An 18,292-nucleotide genomic window follows, 5' to 3' on the forward strand; every position below is an offset into this window, starting at 1 on the left:
CCTGAGATAGGTGACGGCCCGGGGCCTAAAAACTGAGGTACGCACTCAAAGAGACCAGAGTGGAGCCAGAAGTGCAGCTAGCTTTCTAACTGTGCCATCTACACCACCCACATGCACAACCTAGTGTCATTATAAAATCTGTGCAACACATCCAATTTGTATATTCTTGGTGCTTTAAGAAACCCAATTTCACAGAGCTGAAAACAATTATAAGCCAAATCATCTGGGAGGAAGAATTTAATCAGAAAAACATGCATGTTAATTGGGAATCATTTAAGAACACCTTACTAGATGCCCCAAAAGCTGCAATCCCACAATTGAGAAAGAAGCCAGTGCTGGTTAAAAAATTGAACTGGTTTACAGTGGCAGTGAAGAAAGCTGTATTAAGAAAGAGAAAGAAAGGAAGAAAGAGAAAAGTTGACAGTAATGAACATAAATTACAGGCTAGGAATTGTGGAAAATGATAAGAGAAGCAAAGGGACACAAGAGAAATTGATGGCCAGCAGAGTTAAGGCCAATAAGTTAAGAACAATAAGGATTTTTTTTTTGTAAAAAAACAAATCAAACAACTATATTAAACTTGCATCCAACAGTTTTAATATTCCAGCAAGCAGCTCAGCCAGCTCTATTAATGTTGATTTTCAATAAGCCGTGGAATTTGGGGGAAGTTCCAGAAGGCTAGAAGAAAACTAATTTTGTGCCATTTTTTAAAACAGGTAAGTGGGATGACATGGGTAAGTAAAGGCCTGTGAGCCTGACCTCCCTCCTGGGCAAGATAATGGAGTGGCTGATACAGGACTTGATTAATCAAGAATTAAAAGAAGGTAATGTAATTAACGCAAATCAACATGAGTTTATGGAAAATAGATACTGTCAAACTAACTTAAAAAAAAAACAGAGAGGGTAATTAACCACTGGAACAATTTACATTTTCATGATGGATTCTCCATCCTGACCATTTTTAAATTAAGTGTTGATGTTTTTTTCAAGAAGATCTGCTCTAGGAATTATTTTGGGAAAGTTCTATGTCCTATGCTATACAGGAGGTCGGACTAGATGATCATAGTGGTCCCTTCTGGCCTAAAATCTTGGAATCTATCAGGAGTACATAACTCTCCTTTCAACACACCTCCTCAGAGAAAGTATACAAACTGAGAAGATGGGAGGGGAGAAAGGAAAAACGACATGGGATATTCTAGTTAAGGAAGAACTCAAAGGAAAGGAAAGGAGAAATTATTCTACACAATTCTTAAACTACCAATATCTTCTCTAGCAATAGACCTAGAAAAGGCCACTCAGGCAGCAAGGCTTGTTGTAGCTAAAGTACCTACTTCTGGCTCTAATGTGCTTATGACTTTATTGGAGTGTTTGCAGAAAGAGGACAATGCCCCAATATTAAATTGCACTGTCTTAAAAACAGAGATGGAGGAAGCGGTTACTTCTTAACCTGAAATTATTGCTACGGATATAGCACCAGTCACAGCAGATTTAGCAGCTGCATTAGTTGCATCCCAGCAATATGGTCTGTAACCAAGATGAGAAAACAATGGCTCCTAGAAATAGGTAGACATGTTCACATGCAAAGCAAAATCAGGAAACATTGTTTTTAAATGTGAATTTTGGCATTCCTCAATTTTTTTTTAACCTTATGCCACAGAATTATCACTATTTGTCATTGAGCGACATTCACGTAGGGGGAACAATTGAGCTATGGTGAGGGTGGGCTTTGTAGGCCATGTTTCATTGTCTGTCATATAGATACCTTATTCCTTATGGGCTAATAATTTCAAGTTAATGTATTACTAGTGGTAGTCAGGATGGAGTTGTGTGTTACAATGCACTGCAGTTTCCAACGTACAACACAATACATTAAAACGGATAGCGAAAGTGGATTCAAAAGGCATGGAACTTGTATTAGATGCACAAACATGCACAAGTGCCTATCATTTAACACAACAGATGAGTACATTGTTCAGGTGACCAATCTACAACCCTTTGTAACTGTCACATTATAAACACTTCATAATAAAGGTAAGATGGAAATATTCTCAATAGCTGTGCTGTCAAGTACTTTTCCAATTCCTTGAGTCATAAGAACTGTCATTATCTTTCTTGCTTATATTTTAACTACATGTAAATTTCCTACCGCCGCTTAAGCAAACCCCCAGCCCTTTGAAACTACTACATGAGGAGTTGGTCTTTGTGTGCAGATTACCTGTTACCAGAGATTGGATTTCAAAGGCCCAAACTGTATAAAGAAATGTTTGAACTGCCTAGCAGTGGTTCTGAATCTGAGACAGTTACAAACTTGTAACCAGAGGGAAGATCCAGTTGTGGGTTTTGAAGGATTGACACCTACCAGACCCAGAGGTTGGAGTTGGGGGTGACCTCTGGAAAGCTTTAGAGCATTCCAGGTTCTTTTATTGTTTTTGATGTTTTCTTTGTAATGATTTTACCTGAATAATATATGTGCTTGCTTAGAAAGAGCTGTGTGCTAACTTATAACTGCAGACAATTACACTGTTTATGACCTCAGGAGAGAAAGCAAACACATACCTTTTAGGCAGTCTGGCTTGCTGGGAATATCACAGTATAGACAGGGCACTATGGAACCTTAAAGAGCCCCCAGTCAGGAGGCAGTGTTCTTTGCCCCTGAGGGGTGATAACTGAGGAGCTGCGAGCCTAAAGTGGGTACCCTATGTAGACCATGGAGGGGAAATACTGGTGCAGTTACCATGAAGCTGCGATACTTACCTTTTACTTTACAGATTTGTTTTATAAATAAAGCAACTTATCTTATACTTGAGCAGCTTTGTTTATACCTCCGCAGTTTAAAAAAAACCAAAAAAGTCTTCGCTCTCAGCATCTACAGTAACAATTCTACACATGGCTGCATCCCAGTGATCTATATTTAGAAACATTCTTCCCTAATCTAGTGGCCTGCACCAGCTCAATGATGCAAGGTCACTCCAAATGCTTGATTTGCACACTTGAGAAGAGATGATGTTCCAAGAAAACTAAAAAGACAACAAACTACAACCCTCAGCCCCTGAAAAGCTGTACAATTCCAAAACAGCGTAAGAATTACACTTCTTTCTTTTATTGTCTCTATAGTTAGGCCATGCAAAGTATTTAAACAAAATGATAGGTAGCTGTATTGATATATGGTTTAAACTGTGACCCATACTTAACCAATCACTTCTAGTGACAGATCACAGCAAACATAAAACGGAGGTTTTTGAGGTAAACCTATTTAAGAAACAAATTTGTAACAAATTTACATGCAAAAATATCGTGTAAGAAGTCTTCACTTCTAGGATAAGCATTGATTATTTAATCATATGGTGCTCAGTTCTGCCACCTTTACCCATGCTGAATAGGATCTTACTCTGCTGGTAGCCCCACTGAAATAAATGACTGAAACTTCAGCTGAGGAATAGCTGTGAGGCACTTCTTGGGGCTACCAATTCAATCCAAAGCATAAACCATGGCAGCATACCTTCTTTCTCCCCTAAAATTCCACCCCCTCTACTCCTAGAAAAGGAAGTTTCACAGATCCCTACCCCAAAATGAAAACTGTTTCATTCTTTTTAAAAATAAGTCCTTTGAGGAAAAGCTTTATTTATGGATATGAAAAGGTAAAATAGGAGAATAATAATAGCTTGTTAAAGATTGAATGAAGCTAACATAGGAATCAGAAAAACAAACAAAATAACTGGCAGGAGCACTGAGAGTAAACATACAATAAATTATAATAAGCAGCCTTGAGTCTGCAACTAATGGAACAATTTTGGTAAAAGATGCTTCTCTAATGAAGTCAGGCTAACTACTGCTAGACTGGATGGACCAGTGGTCTGTAGAAATGTTGTTTGCATCTACATGTTTAACAACACACAAAAACAAGAGAGAAATTCAGTACATTGAAAATGTATATGTTCGGCAATAATAATTATGGTGTTACCCCTGATTTACCTTTTCTCAATCTATTCCGATATAAGAACTTTTTACATAAACTACAACAATGGATCATAGATCAAAAGATTATTTGTACTAATGTTCATAAAGTTCATAATAAGCTACGTAAATAAAACTACCTTTACCATCAGGGCCTGTGTCTCAGCTTCCCTCAGCTAAGCAAACTGGAAGGACCATCAGGAAGCACATTAAAACTCCATGATTCTCTAGATATAGCATTGGGCAGAGGGGGCTATTCTAACTTGGGCTAGCTGGTGACAGTCCCTAAGGGTCCTTTTGGCTACTGAGTACAGTTGGAGCAAAGTAGGCGCCAGACAGAACTCCTTTTTGCCTCCTGTGCCAGGACTACTGGATAGGTGAAGTCCCTCTGGTCTAGTGGTATCAAGGTTCACATAACAGAGTAAAGATGTTGGTAAATATAAATGCAATATAAATAGTAGGTTGAGTAGAAGGGATCATGACTTTTCATGTCCAGGTGGTGACCCCCTATAGACTGTTTAAGTCTTTGTGGTGAACAAAAGGAGGTTGATTGTGACTCAGAGATGTGGGGGTTTGGTGACTCAAAGAACAGAAATCTTGTCATTTCCTTGTGGTATGGAAGGGGGCTGAAGGCGGTTAATCTGATTTCTCACTTCCAAAGGATGTTAGGGGAGGAATTCTTAACTCCCAGTCCAGGTAACAAGCTTGTTTGATTCTCTAGTACCACTATACTCTAGTACTCATTGTCTCTAATACAGGCAGTACTAGAGAATCAAACAAGCTTGTTACCAGTCCATCAGCAGTCCATGGAGAACTGGCTGTGCACATGGTACTAACTCTCCTTGTTTTTATTGTTATGTCACATTAAAAGAAAGATTTAAATACTTTCTTAATATTCATTTTCCATTTAAACATATGCTGTAGTTCTTGAAACGGAAGGGAAGGGGGATGCTCATAATTTCTCTATAAAAATGTGGGCCAGGATATGACAAAGTTTTAGAATACCTGCTCTAGTAGCTTTACCTCAAGTTTACCTAAGAGTGACTCACTCTGTCAGGCAGTATTCAAGCCTCTCTGGTGACATCATAAAAGATGTTGGGAAAAGATTGCCTGGCTGGTTAGATATTGGATCAGAAGGCAATTTAGGATCTGCTTTGGTTGAAGGTTAATAAGATGCTGCTGTAGTCTAATTTCTTTCTTTTCTATCCTCTTCTGATATAATGGACTAGGTATCCAAAACAGTTTAAGAGCCCCCACTGGGAAGCCAGATAATGAAATGCAAATAGAAGAAGACGGATTATTTCATTTTGACAGAGATTGTCACAGACAAATATTGACCCCAAAAGAACACTGGTACCTTGTATTTAAAAACAGAAGGGACAAGAAATGCAAGACAAGGTCTATCATACATGGATAGTTGAAGTAACTCTGAAATGGTATTTAATGAGGGACAGTTACCTGTCTGCTCTCTAAATTTCAGGAAAAGAGTAAGCTGTACTAGACATCCTGTTCAGATAAGTTTAAGAGCATATTTTCAAGCAGTATGTTCAGGCATATAGATTTGTGTGTGTGCCAAGAGAAGTATAAGTTGATTGTAAAAAGCTATCCCTGCAATCTTATAAAAGACAGAGTTGTGACCCGTTGATAAGGATAAAAATTGCCACTCTTAGGTAATAAAGTGAATACTATGTTGTGAAAGGTGCTGGGATTGATTTAGCGGTGCATATGGTGCATTCTGGATTTCCAGGGGAGGAGTTGATGTCAGTACCTTCTTAGAAGCATTAGTTAGACAAGTCAAAGAGGTTTTATAGGGTTTTTTGCAGGGTTGTAGGTAAGGCCAAATTTGAATGGGTAGCTGCAAACAGCATGTACTGTGGCTGTTACACTCCACACATATATACATTACAAAGTGGGATTCACTGGATACTGGATGGCAAAAGTAGATTTTTAATTTATGAACTGTTAATTTCATCATAAAAATAGTGAATCCACATTTTCCCCAGCACAGAGTGTACTCAATTTTGCTGACGCTAGTGGCTTTAGTTAATAATTTTCGTTTAACAAGAGATTTGTCTTCCAGTGAGATACTAGAAAAATTCAAGGGTCCTGTGGAAAAAAGCTACACAGACAACCTTAATTCTGGTATTTCCTATCTTTAGTGTTTGACTTTGCTACATTAATGTTTTTTAATGTAGTTTTTTGTATGCAATATTATTTGTGTGTCTTTACAACACATTTGTATATAAGCATTTGATAACATTATCGTGTCTTTTACAAAACCAAGTTTGAGAGAGATGATAGCAGGTAAACTTTGATAGGAGCTATGTGAAACTGAGGGGAGGAAGTCATGAAATTCCCCCAAAATCTTATTTCACCATTTTCTCACCTCTGAAAATTCACAAAAGCAGTAATTCAGCTGTGGAAACATGAACACGCAAGACGTTTACCCTTTATTCCCCAAACAGCAGTTGTTGTAAAATGGTTCCATTTTTCATTAGAAATGGCCTCAGTAACATATGAGAACTTCACAGAGCATGGGTCATATTTTGAAGGTGTAAGACATGCCAAAACACTTACGCTCCTAGAAATCTGAATTTTAACGAGAGTATTTTGAATATGGTGTTTGTATGTAGACTACCTTTATGTCTCGCTTTGCTATTGGAGCTACAAGTGAAGCACCCATATGAACCATATATAAATAAAAAGTGCACTAGTATTTCTCAGGAGAAACCGAATGATTTGTTCCTAAGTACAGCTGCACTGTACACAGTACTGCTAGTTCGTCAGTCTCCGCAGTACACCATGCCACTAACACCCGAGAACAAGGAATCTCTTTCAGCTTGGAGATTTCAATGCATATTTTGCAAGCTGGAGCTATACCATCCAGAAAGCTTCAGAGTGCCAATAAACACAACTGCTGTTGCCACCACTAGCACAACAAGGAGGGGGAGAGCTGATTACTTGGCCTTGGTTCTGAAGATGGGCGAGGACAGAAGTGTTGACGGTGTGGGGTGGACCCACAGAGAGAGAAGAAGTGGACTTCAAAAACATTTCAAAGACTGCATTAAGTTTGGGTGCTTATTTGTTTTCAGCCACACCTCTGAATTTTTTGCGGTATGCATATCACTATTTTGTATCCTAAAAATAGCATAGGTTGCATATTCCCTATAAGGACTAAATTAACTCTAAATTATTGCCTATGGATTGCACTATTATCTTTTTTCAACTCTCCACCCACATGCTCTCTGAACAGCAAAACAGCAGCAGCAGAAGAAAGTCTTTAATGGGGCAGGGGAAGTTTAAATTGTGCTGTGGACTTTCCCTAAGGGATCCTTTTCATGGCACAGCCTAAGTAAAAAGTCTCTTGTTCAGGGAACAGTAATGTAACTAATTAAATTTAGTACATTTTTTTTAACCTAAACCCACATTTCATTTCCATGAAATGAAAGGAGGAATTACCCTCCAGATGATTCACAGAAAAAGCAGTCTACCCAATACTAATTTCATTTCAGAGGATGATGGGAACCAAAAAGACATGTGAGAAAAGAAGACTAAATCTCAGCTAAAGTGACAGATGACACTGAGGAAGATTTTCAGATTTATCTTTCAAATGTAAGGCATTACAAACTTGGTTGCAATAATCAGCGTCCTTATGTCTGTGAAAATCTGGCAGTGAAGTGGCACTGAAGATGCTGCAAATAATTCAGGGCTAAAATGGCCACATTAGAGCTTTTAATTCCCAATGATGAAATTATATCTCCTCCATACTTTAGCATGGAACTTATATTCCACCAATAGATGGGCAATTCAGTATGCCTCCAAAAGTCTAATTCTTTTCCATAACAAGGGGGGAGGTGGGGAACATAAGTTACCCTGTTTTACACCCAAAGATTTCATAAACATACCTATATTTTTTTCATGCTATTGTATCAGTGTGGCTGTTAATAGTTTTCCCCTTCCCCTCACATTAGTTTCTTCTGCACTTTTGAATCTCCTAGAGAACACAATCAGCTTGGAAGTTGTACATCATATTCACAAGAGGACTAAACAACAGAAGACAATGAAAACACTGACTTCCCCCAATCTGATCCTTGAGACCTAAGGATCACAGTGTGACTGGTCCTACCCAGATGTGCAAGACCCTTGTAACTAGAGCTGTTTGAGGTTTTCTCAACAATGTTTTTTTTTTTTTCCCCATTGAAAAATTTCTATGCCAACACACAGTTTATGGGAAAAAATAATTTTCATTGAAAATTTTTGTTTTTCCAACAAAACTTGGAAATGAATTTTCTTGTAATTTTTGCTGAGTCAGCTGTTCTTCTGGGGACTTCTGGTACTGTGCAGTCCCTTCACATACATTCCAATGAGGGTTACAGTTTAAAAGACACATTTATAGTGCTAAAAGGCAATATATCTGTGCATATGTAATTAAGAACAATATCTGCTTTTCTGACTTTGTGCTTGCCTATTTAAGAATTCCAGTAATAACAATGGGCACATTTTTTAAACCCGAGTGCCTAAAGGTATGCTCCTAAATGTAGAAAATACCACGCTGGATCAGAGAAGACTAATTGTGTATTGTGTGAAAAAACATTTTCTTTTATCAGTTTTGAATTTGCCACTTTTCCATTTCATTGACTGCCCACTGATTATTATTATTATTTGCATTGCAGTAGCACCTAGTGTCCCCAGTCAGAGCACCACTGTGCTAGGCACTGTGCAAGCATAAAAGATTGTAATCTCTTTTAGACTGTCTAAAATAGATGAGTGGCAACTGATAAAAGTGAACGAGGGATGGGGGGAAACAAACTAGTCGTGAAACATCTATTTGGTATAATAAGCAGTGGTCATACTTTCTTCCAGTAGACTAGATGACATAACATTTATTCTGACTTTCCCTACCATCCCCCAGCCCTCCTTTTTTTACACTATGAGTGGGACATTATTTCAGTGGAAAAGGTATAATTTATCACTTATTGTTCCTGTATACAGCATGGAAAATTTAGAAAAGATCTCTAGTTCTTGGACTTTCCCTTTAAAAAAAAAAAAAGATGTTAAGTATGAAGGGGAAGTAAGATTATCTGCTGTGGTATGTTGTTCCATGTTATGACAATTTTCCTCAGTTTATCAGCCACAACAGATACTGCATTTCTTTAGGAATTGCTCTTCTTGTAATTTCAGTACCCCAGTGACACAGGACAATGCAGCATCAGGAACAGAGATGATTGCAAACAACTCAGTTTTGTTGTTGAACCAGATGAACATGAAATGCCTGTTTATGTCTGAGCCCAGAGCAGTTGCAGCCAACTTGTTTACCTCTTCCTCCCTTATTTGGAGATTGAGCATGAGACTAAATTGTGTCACAGATAAGTAGCCTGAAGCAGCTGGCTGGAGAGATGACATTTCACCAGGATACAAAACAAATGCACACAGGAAAAAGTGAGAAAATAAGATAAGGTGGTTGAGATTGCACGCTGGACAGGCATGCTTGTACAACTGTGTCTGGAAACTGCTGAATTGGAATTAATTTGCAAACTGGATACAATTAATTTAGGCTTGAATAAAGACTGGGAGTGGATGGGTCATTACACAAAGTAAAACTATTTCCCCATGTTTATTCCCCACCCCCCACTGTTCCTCAGACATTCTTGTCAACTGCTGGAAATGGCCCACCTTGATTATCACTACAAAAGGTCCCCCTCCCCGCTGGTAATAGCTCACCTTAAGTGATCACTCTCCTTACAGTGTATATAACAACACCCATTGTTTCATGTTCTCTATGTATATAAATCTCCCCACTGTATTTTCCACTGAATGCATCCAATGAAGTGAGCTGTAGATCACAAAAGCTTATGCTCAAATAAATTGGTTAGTCTCTAAGGTGCCACAAGTACTCCTTTTCTTTTTGTGTCTGGAGTAACTCAGAGCTTACCAAATCATTTAAAGCTCATTTTGATAAAATACTTCAGACATATTGTCAGAGTGAATGTTGTACCAGAAAACCTAAAAGAAGGGTTTTGTATACAAAGGGTTTTGTGCAGGGACGCTGGACAATTGTTTTTTATCCTTAGTTTACAGATGGCATGTAATCCCTTTTTCTGATTTCATACAAAAAACCTTCACATTTTTAAATATTTAAGGCACTTTTCCCCCAAATATTTACATTTAGCCATGCACATAAAAACAGGACTGACAATTTTTTTTTTAAAACAATCACAAATATTTCTTGAGGGATGCTGAAGATGAATGCCTTTTTTTTTTAAATATACAGAGTAATTCAACATTTACCTGAAGCTGTTCTTCTAGTGCAGCAGTAGCTTTATCTCCACCACTTTCATCCACCACAACTACCATATGAGTAAGGGAATTCACCCTGACTTGTTCCTGTTCCAAGTCTTCTTGAAGCGCCTAAAAAGAAAAGGGGGAAAAAAATCTATCATCACTCTTTAGACAGGAAGATTCCAGTCCTCAAACAGAGTGCAGTGTCAGAGTAGAACCTCATGGACTAAAAAATGGGAATACATGAGCAGTAAGGTGCTACAATATGCAAGGATAGTTGTCCCTTTCTTGAAAACTATCTAGTACAATCTGCCTTTCCTCTCTAAGCGTTTAGTCCTCTCATCAACATTCAGAATGAAACTTTGGATTGAAAAAAAATTGTTGAGCTTGTATAGTTGACATTTTATAAATATCAATATCTTGCTCATTTGAAATGGGTATTAGATTACTTTATTAAACAGTGTTTGCATATGTTATAGTATTACACACAAAAAATATGTGAAAGAACATTATTAAAGTTGCAATGTAAAATACCCCAAACTTAGGAAATACTAGTATTAAGGTTGCCTGTGCAACCTTAACTTTGCCCCCTTCTGTGTGGGTGCATTATGATGCAGTCTTTAATTAGATGATCACATACTATTTTTGCCACAGGACCCTGCTTCAATCAGTACACAGGATGATTGGTGCCTACTTGTGGTTTGAGCATTGGCCTGCTAAACTCAGGGTTGTGAGTTCAATCCTTGAGGGGTCCATTTAGGGAACTGGGGCAAAAATTGGGGATTGGTCCTGCTTTGAGCAGGGGGTTGGACTAGATGACCTCCTGAGGTCCCTTCCAACCCTGATATTCTATGATCTATTCAATACGTTTTCTCTCCTCATTGTTCAATGTGTAGCTCCTGCTTTATTTACTGTACACTATTCAAACTTTGCTCTGAAGATAGTTTACATTTTACCTTAATGGATTTTTTGTTTTTTTTCTTTTATTTACTCAGTATTAACTGCCTCATGGCCTTTTCTTTGGCACTCAACATTGTAGTCTAAATGCATTACAAACATTAATGAATTTATTTTCAAATGAGTGGTAGCAACCCCATTTTACATTCATAGAGAGATTAAGGCCAAAATAAACTCTTAATTTTAGTTGCCCAGTCTCAGACTCCAAGGACCATAGTACTTAACATTGCATAACACTTTTATATGTTGCAAGTATTGTTCCTACTGACTTCAGTTGTAACTGCGAATTCTTAGCACTTCTGGAAACCAGACCCTAGGGTCTCAAGTCAGGAACTCAGAAATGAGCAAACAAATGGAAATCACCTGTAAAGAGTTTGGTTTCAGTGACTTGCCCAGTATCACAAAGGAATTCTGTAGAATTGAATTCAACAGGGCAGCATAAAACTGCCTTAGACATGAGACTATCCTTTCTCTTCCTGTAACTCCCTGCCTCATTCATTACACTCCTTCCAACTTCTGCAACAAATGAAACACAGGTCCTACAGACAACAATATCCTTTACTACACAACCTTGTTTCATCCCCAGAGCAGCTCTGTCCTGTGCACTGCACAAAGCAAGGGTCCAGTGGAAAAAGCCAGTATGTGATAATGTAATTAAAGACTATGTAAAAAAATAAATGGACACAAATCAGATGTCAAGAACTATAAAATTCATGAACCAGTCAGAGAACACTTCAATCTCCCTGGTCACTCGATTACAGACCTAAAAGTCACAATATTACAACAAAAAACCTTCAAAAACAGACTCCAACGAAAAACTGCTAAATTGGAATTAATTTGCAAACTGGACACCATTAAATTAGGCTTGAATAAAGACTGGGAGTGGATGGTCATTACACAAAGTAAAACTATTTCCCCTTGCTTATTTCTGACCCTACTGTTACTCTCACCTTCTTGTCAACTGATGGAAATGGGCCATCCTGATTATCACTACAAAAGTTATTTTTCTCCTGCTGATAATAGCCCACCTTAATTGATAACTCTCATTATAGTGTGTATGGCAACACCTCTTTTTTCATGTTCTCTCTGTGTGTAATATATATATTTATATGTTCCTACTGTATTTTCCACTGCATGCATCCAATGAAGTGAGCTGTAGCTCACGAAAGCTTATGCTCAAATAAATTTGTTAGTCTCTAAGGTGCTACAAATACTCCTTTTCTTTTTGCGGATACAGACTAACACGGCTGCTACTCTGAAACCTCTCAGAGTGAAGGCTCCCTGTTATCAGTTCTGATGCCCAGACCCAGATCCAGTACAATTAACACCAGCTCAGAGGTACAAATTGCAAAGAAAATCCTGCTCAGCTCCAGGCTGGAGCATGATCGGTGAAGACAGGACCTTTGGGGATTTATGCTGCTAAAAATCTAACAAATCGCTACTGAACTTAAGCAAACTACAATATTTCAAATTTTTATAACTTAGTTAAATTTAGGCACTTTTTTATGGAGATGGTAACAGCACATCCCTGTCACAAAGATGACCCACCCATCAAAAGTTAAGTCCCTGCTCTAAAGCATGGGGACACTAGAGCATCTAAAACACAAGTTAACAGATTATATTTAACATGGCGGGGGGGGGGGACACACATTTTCCCCTACCCTCATTCTCAAGAATGACTGAACTGTTATGGTTGAAATTTTCAAAGAAAAAAAAATCAGCGGGAAACGGATCTAGCATGGAAACCTTCAGCCCAAATGGTTAAAGTTTGGCAAAGTTATAAGCAACTGAAAATGGTTTTGTATTGGGAAAAGTCAGGAAACCTTAATATTCAGAAGCCACCAGCCATGTGAATGTTTCATATAACACATTTCATAGTCTACATCTGTTTTCTCTCGGTAGTTATACTTACAAAGTAACACCCATGTACTGTCATTTAACATTTTGATAATGGAGAGACTCATATAAATGCAGTGCAGGAAGCCATCTCCAAGCAGCATCTAGTCCAGCCCCTTGCGCAGAGGCAGGACCAAATCCCTGAAACGCATTTGACCACTCTGTTCTTAAAATCATCTAATGATGGGGATTCCACAACCTCCCTTGGAAGCCTATTCCAGAGCTTAACCACACTTATAATTAGTAATTTTTTTTCTAATATGTAACCTAAATCTCCCTGGCTGCATATTAAGCCCATAATATCTTGCCCTACATGCAGTGGACAGGGAGAACAATTGATCACTGTCTTCTTTATAACAGACCTTAACATATTGCAAGATTTATCAGGTCCCCTCTTCCCGGTCACCTTTTTCTCAAGACTAAACATGCCCAGTTTTGTTTTTTGATTTGTTTTTTAACCTCACCTCATAGGTCAGGTTTTCTAAACCTTTTATCATTATTATTTTTGTTATTTTCCTAAGAACTCTCTCCAATTTGTCCACATCTTCCTTAAAGCGTGACACCCAGACCTGGACACAGTTACCTCCTGTGTCTTACATATGACACTCCTATTAATGCACCCCAGAATGAAATTAGCCTTTTTTTTTGCAACTGTATTGCATTGTTGACTCATATTCAGTTTATGATCTTCTATAACTCCAGATCCTTTTCAGCAGTTCTACAGCCTTTCTAGTTATTCTCCATTTTGTAGTTGTGCTTTGATTTTTCCTCTCAGTGTAGTACTTTGCACTTGAATTAAATCTGGTTGATTTCAGCACAATTTCCTATTTGTCAAGGTCATTTTGAATTCTAATGCTGTCCTCCAAAGTACTTCCAACCTCTTCCAGCTTGGTGTCATCCACAGATAGTATAAGCACACACTCCACTTCATTATCTGAGTCATTAAGGAAAATATTGAATAATACCAGACCCAGGACAGACCCCCACAGAATACCAATTAGACGAGCACTCGCAGTTTGACAGCGATCCATTGATAAGCACATTTTGAGTATGGTCTTCCAATCATGTATGCAACTACCTTATAGTAATTTCATCTAAATCTCATTTCCTATTTATTTTGAATGGCCACAATCAATATATTGGGGCAGATTTTTGGTTTTGTTCCATTCCCTTTGCAAATTCTTTGCAAGAGGCAAAGTACTCTGCTTGGGATTCCCCGGTAGAGGGGAGCCTCAGAAGGCGTGGAGAAGGCATAAGCAAACCCCTTTCCCTCTTTCTTCACAAACTGCAAGGAACGGCAGTAGTATGTGTGAATTTCACTAGCTAGCCGCAGACTAGAAGTTACAAGAGAGGAATGTTGTTCAATAATAAGAGCTTTGAATGGCACAAAATTATTAACATCAGTCACTGGAATTGTTGAGACCAGAACTCATGGTCTCTTCCTGTTTCAGAGTAACCGCCATGTTAGTCTGTATTCACAAAAAGAAAAGGAGTACTTGTGGCACCTTAGAGACTAACCAATTTATTTGAGCATAAGCTTTCGTGAGCTACAGCTCACTTCATCGGATGCATCGGTCTCTTCCTGATACACCTCACCCTAGGCCAAAATAGTAGTAGTTGTAGTCTCCTTTTCCTTGTCCTCCAGATCTAGAGCTCTAGTTCCTTTCTGCTTACCATGAGGCTCACTGGAGCTAGCAGTGTGTATTAAGGAACTCCCTGCAACTGAAACACACTCAGTGCAATCAGTAGGCAGTGATTTCTGTGATGCATTCTCAGTGCAGATTGGATGTTCAGAGATTTTAGAATCAAGCTCTTCTGAGCATGTAAAAATAGCAATTTTCAGAGACTTATAACTTGGATAAATGTTGGTGTATTTTCATGGGGACAGCATAAAACACCTCTTTGATCCCAGGGCTATCCCACTGCCATGTTTGAAACAGCATAGTTGCCAGAGCTTTTCAGTGAAATTATTGGGTGGAATTAACACTGGCAAAACTACCAATTTTTCCCCTAAGGAAAGGTTAAATATTAAAAAGCAACCACCACCAAAACAACCTGGGAAAGAGCAAGCTTGGAAAATTTCATTTGGAATAGGTAAAGTCTAGAAGAGGTTTAAGCAACTGAAAACAGGTCACATAATGCGAAGTGTTAGGGAACCTTTACTATATAAATGTCATTACCTGTAGCAGCTCTGCATATCATATGTACTATATTATTACTCATTCTGGCCTGTGCACTGGGTGAAACCACATAATCACTATGTTCTCGAATGAACACACGCTGAAAAATTATAGAAGACAAAAACACCACATCACCAAAGGGTGGACACTTTTGACTCCATACCCCTTCTGCATAACAATCTAATCTTTATTACCTACTCCATCTCAAGTATCAGGGGGTAGCCGTGTTAGTCTGGATCTGTAAAAGCGGCAAAGAGTCCTGTGGCACCTTATAGACTAACAGACGTATTGGAGCATAAGCTTTCGTGGGTGAATACCCACTTCGTCAGATGCAAGACCAACAGACATACTGGAGCATAAGCTTTCGTGGGTGAATACCCACTTCGTCAGATGCATGATGCATCTGACGAAGTGGGTATTCACCCACGAAAGCTTGTGCTTCAATATGTCTGTTAGTCTATAAGGTGCCACAGGCCTCTCCATCTCAAGTGACATCTGTTACTCCCTATGCTTAACTATCAATCCCAATTTGTATTTAGCTCAGTACTGATTTCTTTCCCCAGACCTGAAGAACTGTTTGGTTAAAAAATGTGAACCTTCCACCAACAGAAGTTGGTCCAATAAAAGATGTTACCTTACCTACCTTGTCTCTCTCACTCTCATGGCAATTCAGAGGAACAAACTATAATGCAAGAACAAAAATAGGAGTCCCTCCCATTCTTAACAATAACTGCATTTTATAAAATCACTGGTGAAATAGAACTGGACACCACTCACAGACAGTGACAAGAGCACAAATGAACAAATGATGGGATAACAAAAATAATAATCTAGTAGCACCAAAAGCAGATTTAGACAGATCTCCTGTCCTGCTTCACAAACTACCTCCCCACTCTTGTCACTAGACATGTACTTAGCTGACTGATTCTCTGGCAATTAAGTCAAGGAATAACAGGATAAAATAATAATAAATCAATATAGTCTTAAATAATAAACTCTGCCTGCAGTGGACAAACTGCCCTTTTCCACAGCAGCATACAACAGACGTTTCAGAGAATACAGTGGTTTTCTCTGACAGATGATATATATAATTGTGCCATGTATCAAAGTAATGGGAATCAAAAAAGAAAAATGGAGCTATTCATACCCACCCACTCAAACATGATTTTTGTGGAAGCAGCGTGAGCATCTGTGTACAATTTCAGTTCAATGACATGAAAACCAGAGAAGGGCTCAGGTCTGAAAATTAGACCCAGATCCTTCAGTCAGTGGGTGTTTGGGTTAAAATGGTTTAATTATAACTTCAGAAGGTTAAAAATCCAGTCAGCTCCCTGACTACATCATTAAGAGAGATTTGACAGGAGAGTACCCCAATTTTTGCAGTGTAAGCCTCAGACATACAGAATGAAATCCAATATGCTAGTTTCCTATGCCTAGAGGCAAGGTGGATTAAACAAGGCAACAGCTCAAATTTATATTAGACTTATTTAAGAATGAGGCAGGTGTCAGTCATGTAACAAAGACAAAAGATCATCAGAGGATAGTCATCTTTCAACATGACAGAATACAGCAAATGTTATAAAGAGAAAAATATAACCAGCATCTAAGATACATAGCTCAGGGGGACACTGTAAGCAAGGGAAATAGCCTTAAAGAATATAAGACTCTGCTCTCTCACTGTGTGTTGCCTGTATTTTCCCCTCCCTCCCTTATTAAACTAAATAAATCAAAATCAGTGGTAGGCTTACAGATTCTCAAAAAAAAAAACAAAAAAAAAAACAAAAACCAAACCACCACCGTGAAGGCCATTAATGACAGATCTGTTCCCAAGTCTATTATCATAACTACTTCTAAAAAAATTGATTCCCAAAATATACAGTTATCAATTTGATCAAAAGAGGCACAGGCAGAGTGTTGTACTCGCTTACAGAGATCTACGTAATTGCAGCGTCTTCCTTAGTAAAAAAAGTCAAAATGTCTCCTGCTAACACTTTTCCAATCAGGGGTGAAAACCTGGCTCTACTGAAATCAATGGATTGGTTTTTAAAGGCCAGAACTGCACACAAAATAATCAGAACCACTACAATGTGTCAAATTCTGTGACCATTTCTAAATAACCTAGGTCAACATCACAAAACATGCACTGGGATACTGATGAAGGTATCCAGATAAGGGGAAAAATTCCAAGGTCAACCTTGATTAAAATCCAACTGCAGAGAAAGTTTCCCACATACCTTTTCATTTTTAGGGACATACTGCAAACTCAAAAAGGAACAACTTTCCAAAGTTTTATTTTTATAATGAAAATTTTGCACAATTCTCCAGTAAAACTCTAAACTTCTGAACATTTTAGCCAGTTTAACTGTACAAAGTGAAATCTATACATAAATTTTAAAAGTGCATTTTTGTTTAATCACAAAATTTTAAATATGTAGCCTTTCTAGGCAAATTAACAATCTTCAGTTTCCTCTCAGGTACGCAGATTTCTTTCAGTTTTAAAAATGCATAGCCTAGACTACTTGCAGCAGTAGACAAAATACCTAAAATACAGGTCAAATGACAAATAGCGTTTTTTGCTGTTTCTTGGACAATTACGTTAAAGTAGTTTGGCAAACCTAATGTGAGATCTGTAAACATGTTCCTTTCTGTGGCCCTAAAACCCCCTAGAATTTGTCTTTGGCACAGTGCAGATAGAAACTGTCCTTTCTGCACTGTTCAGGTGAAAGTCTCAAACAACACTAAGTTAAGAACGGGAGCTTGCTGGTAAGAATTCCTCGGTCTTTTCCTGACAGCAAATAACAATCAATCCTAGATCTGTTTTATTGAATGGTTTATCTTCTCAGGATTGGAGTTCACTCACTCAACCTGGGCCCACAAAGAGGAATTGGCATATCTGTCTCAAAAACTTGAGCAGTATTTGACACAACATACAGAAAAGGCAGATTAAAAGGAACTAAAGATACAGAGTTTGAGTCAAGAGGCAGAAAATAAAATGAACAAAATAGATATTCTAGGTGTGGAAGGAA

The 18,292-nt window shown here is 38.2% G+C and overlaps 1 protein-coding gene across 3 annotated transcripts in view; it reads right to left on the reverse strand.

Annotated features, from left to right (window-relative positions):
• DMD (dystrophin) overlaps positions 1-18,292 on the reverse strand; it is a gene marked incomplete at both ends in the record, with an annotated part of 1,846,964 nt that overhangs the window by 1,274,941 nt on the left and 553,731 nt on the right. For all 3 annotated transcript variants that reach the window (XM_084636024.1, XM_084636023.1, XM_084636025.1), the window contains one exon: positions 10,243-10,362. In XM_084636024.1, the coding sequence (XP_084492150.1) occupies positions 10,243-10,362 (120 nt within the window). The remainder of the gene's footprint in view (positions 1-10,242; positions 10,363-18,292) is intronic.

The sequence above is a fragment of the Lepidochelys olivacea genome (genome assembly GCF_965140295.1).
Source record: "Lepidochelys olivacea isolate rLepOli2 genome assembly, chromosome: 1".
In the NCBI taxonomy this organism is placed as follows: domain Eukaryota; kingdom Metazoa; phylum Chordata; order Testudines; family Cheloniidae; genus Lepidochelys; species Lepidochelys olivacea.